The sequence below is a fragment of the Aplysia californica genome, unplaced genomic scaffold (genome assembly GCF_000002075.1).
Source record: "Aplysia californica isolate F4 #8 unplaced genomic scaffold, AplCal3.0 scaffold00087, whole genome shotgun sequence".
Classification (NCBI taxonomy): Eukaryota; Metazoa; Mollusca; class Gastropoda; order Aplysiida; family Aplysiidae; genus Aplysia; species Aplysia californica.
In genome coordinates this window covers 1,424,077-1,426,917 of record NW_004797357.1, presented here as the reverse complement: position 1 = coordinate 1,426,917, position 2,841 = coordinate 1,424,077, and the positions used below count along the sequence as shown (strand labels likewise).

The 2,841-nt window shown below is 36.2% G+C and overlaps 1 protein-coding gene across 1 annotated transcript in view; it reads left to right on the top strand.

Annotated features, from left to right (window-relative positions):
* Positions 1-2,841, top strand: part of LOC100533518 (protein kinase C I) — a gene marked incomplete in the record, with an annotated part of 202,460 nt that overhangs the window by 1,599 nt on the left and 198,020 nt on the right. The window contains 1 exon segment of the mRNA NM_001204486.1: positions 2,682-2,712. Within this exon segment, the coding sequence (NP_001191415.1) occupies positions 2,682-2,712 (31 nt within the window).

Below are 2,841 nucleotides of genomic sequence, written 5' to 3'. Positions count from 1 at the left end.
ACACACACACACACACACACACACACACACACACACACACACACACACACACTTGCGGTTGCACACACACACTGACATTCATAGAGGCCTTCACACTTTTATAAATAAGACATTATATGACAATTACAATACCATGTGTCCATAGAGAGTGACAGAAAGAAAAAAAATGGAAAAGAAGGAAGGCAAGCAAGTAAATTTAATAATTCTCAATGTGTGTGTACATTTAGTAGAAATCTGAAAAAGTAAGTGTGCGTAAGAGTAAGTCAATCTAAAAACAGTACAGTAAAAAAAAGTAATGGAAAATTTCCTGTTTAATCTGGTAGCCTGTAGATTCTAGATCTAGAACTCGGACACTGTGCTGACGACAACATTGTTTAATAATTAAATTGTTAAGTTATAACTTAATGACTGCACTGCAGACTGTTTTTTTAAAGTTTTATGCGCATGATATTATGATAAATGATATGGCAGCTGACTGTACCAGGTCATGACCTATTTCAATTTTGATTGAGAATTATATTTTTAAAGTAAAATTATATTATAGACAGAGGACATTCCAAAGTGCAAGTTAGAACAAGACTTTCCATCTACTTTACATTTTAAAAGTTCATGACATTTCAACTATGAAGCCATTTTAGCTGAACAATGGTTTTTGATGTGCCTGGACATGTCTTTATTTTTATCTAAATATATGCAGGTAATCGGTAATCAGAGGATGCCTCTGGTAGATTCTACATACTGCTCTGTTGTTTCTGTCTTATTATCCCTTTTTCCCCAGCTCTAAATGTGAAAAGTATCATGTCGACATGGCTACTAAAAACTCAAACAAAGTCAAATGCTGTTGAAAAATTGTAGATAAAATAATTATTACTTACTTTTTAAAGGTAGATAGGCCTACTCAAGTCTGACATTCTGCTCTTTATGTAATTTATTTTCGCTGAAAGATTTATACCCAAAGCAATATAATGTAATTATTGTGGTAGTGCTGCTGGTGCACTTGTGACCTTTGTACCACCATTCATCATTTATTATAATAGCAGGAGGGGGACTAACTAGTACTAGTACCACTGTGCTTTTGGTTGTCTCCAGAGTCATTAAGTGAAGTCCTGTTGGAATGAACTTGGCAAAGGTCAGGCTGTGGTTCATTATATTACATGATACTCTGAGCTGTCAGTGACAGCAGACTTGGTGGTCTTGTGGTTGATGCCTTGTGTGCCTTGTTGTTTGCTGTACCATTTTGGGTGGAATTTTCTGGCAGTTTGTCGGTTAGTACTGTCTGGACCTGGGTCCATACTAAGTCAATTTTGTGGGTGGTTGGCGGGTGCTCTGGTGTGGTTTGCTTCTTTCTCTCTAACATTTATCGTCCTTATCTTTCCTCCTTTTTTGTGTTTGTTACTCTCTACACCGCTAATCTTCGGCACTTTGACCTTGTTACAAGTGCTGTAAAACATTTAAGGCCTACTAAAGCATATTATAGAGTCAATTTTAATGTTGAAGACCAGCGTCTGTGGTAGAGGTGGTACTTCACCGTGGCACATTGACTGAGGACCCAATAGTCCGATTCCTATGTGGGGAGAATTTTAATCATTAAAAAAGTAGTTGGGTCTGCTAGGATGTAATCATTCTCAGCCCAGGTTGTCCTGACAGGCAGGGTGGATGCCCACCTCCTAAATGATATTATAAAACACCTGTACATGAATTCATTGAGGCACATTTTTTTCCTACATTTATAAATTTATAGTTTTCTCTGTAAAGAAACATGATGCTCTACTGTGCTGTGGGGGATCTCAGAGAAATAAACTGAACGTACACAATGTGATTAAAACTTGAACCCTTGCATCTGTCACTAAAAAGCTTGTCTTGTTGTTGAACTTGAATGGTCGTAAATAAGTTGGTTTTTAAGTTTATGTACTAGGCGGCATCCTTTTATTTGTAATAAATATTTTATAGATTCAACTGTATCATGTTTAAAAAAAAAAAATCCACTTATAGTTGTACGGATCACGGTAACTATAATATCAGACAGACTGTTTTGTAAGAGAAAAGTGGTGACTGTCTTGGATTTATATTGCTTGAGTGGAATGAAGTAAGTGGGTCAGCTGTGTTGTCAGTACTTTTACACACACCTTTCTTATCAGATAGGAGAAGCCACAGGAGGTAGTGAATAATTAATGTGTAGAAAGAGAAACATGAAGCATAAATTATTGTCTGCAGCTTCAAAGCTTGAAGAATCATATCTTGCATGCATTTTGACCTAATTTTATTGACTTTTGTCTGTTTAAAAGTACTTTTTATTCGGACTGTCCTGTGGAAGACTTGCCTGTTTCATGCTCAAATTTGTTCACTATACTAAATATGTGTGCTTGTTGTGTGTTTATCCATGATCTGCATTTTTCTTTTTTTTGTAGCAATGGATTAAGTTGTATTTTTGCTAAAAGTGTATCATTGGTATATATTTGAGTATCTTCCTCATAATCCCTGTTTTACCTGATTGTTATTTCATACCAGTGTGGTGCCAGTTTGTTATAATCTGTCATTTTTATGGGTCTCTTTCCTTGTCTTTGCTCTCACTTGCAGACAGTCTCTTTCTGCTCTATGTAAATCTTGGAAAAGTAGAGTTTTTGACAGTCGGAATTTGAGAACTTGAATTCATCGGCAATATTTTTTTTTTTTCTTTACAGGGGATTTGGTAAGCAGGGATTTCAGTGTCAAGGTAAGTTTTAGAATGTTTAGGAACTTAACTCCTATCTTATATTTGTTCCTGTCTGTCTGTCTGTCTGTCTGTCTGTCTGTCTGTCTGTCTGTCTGTCTGTCTGTCTGTCTGTCTGTCTGTCTGTCTGT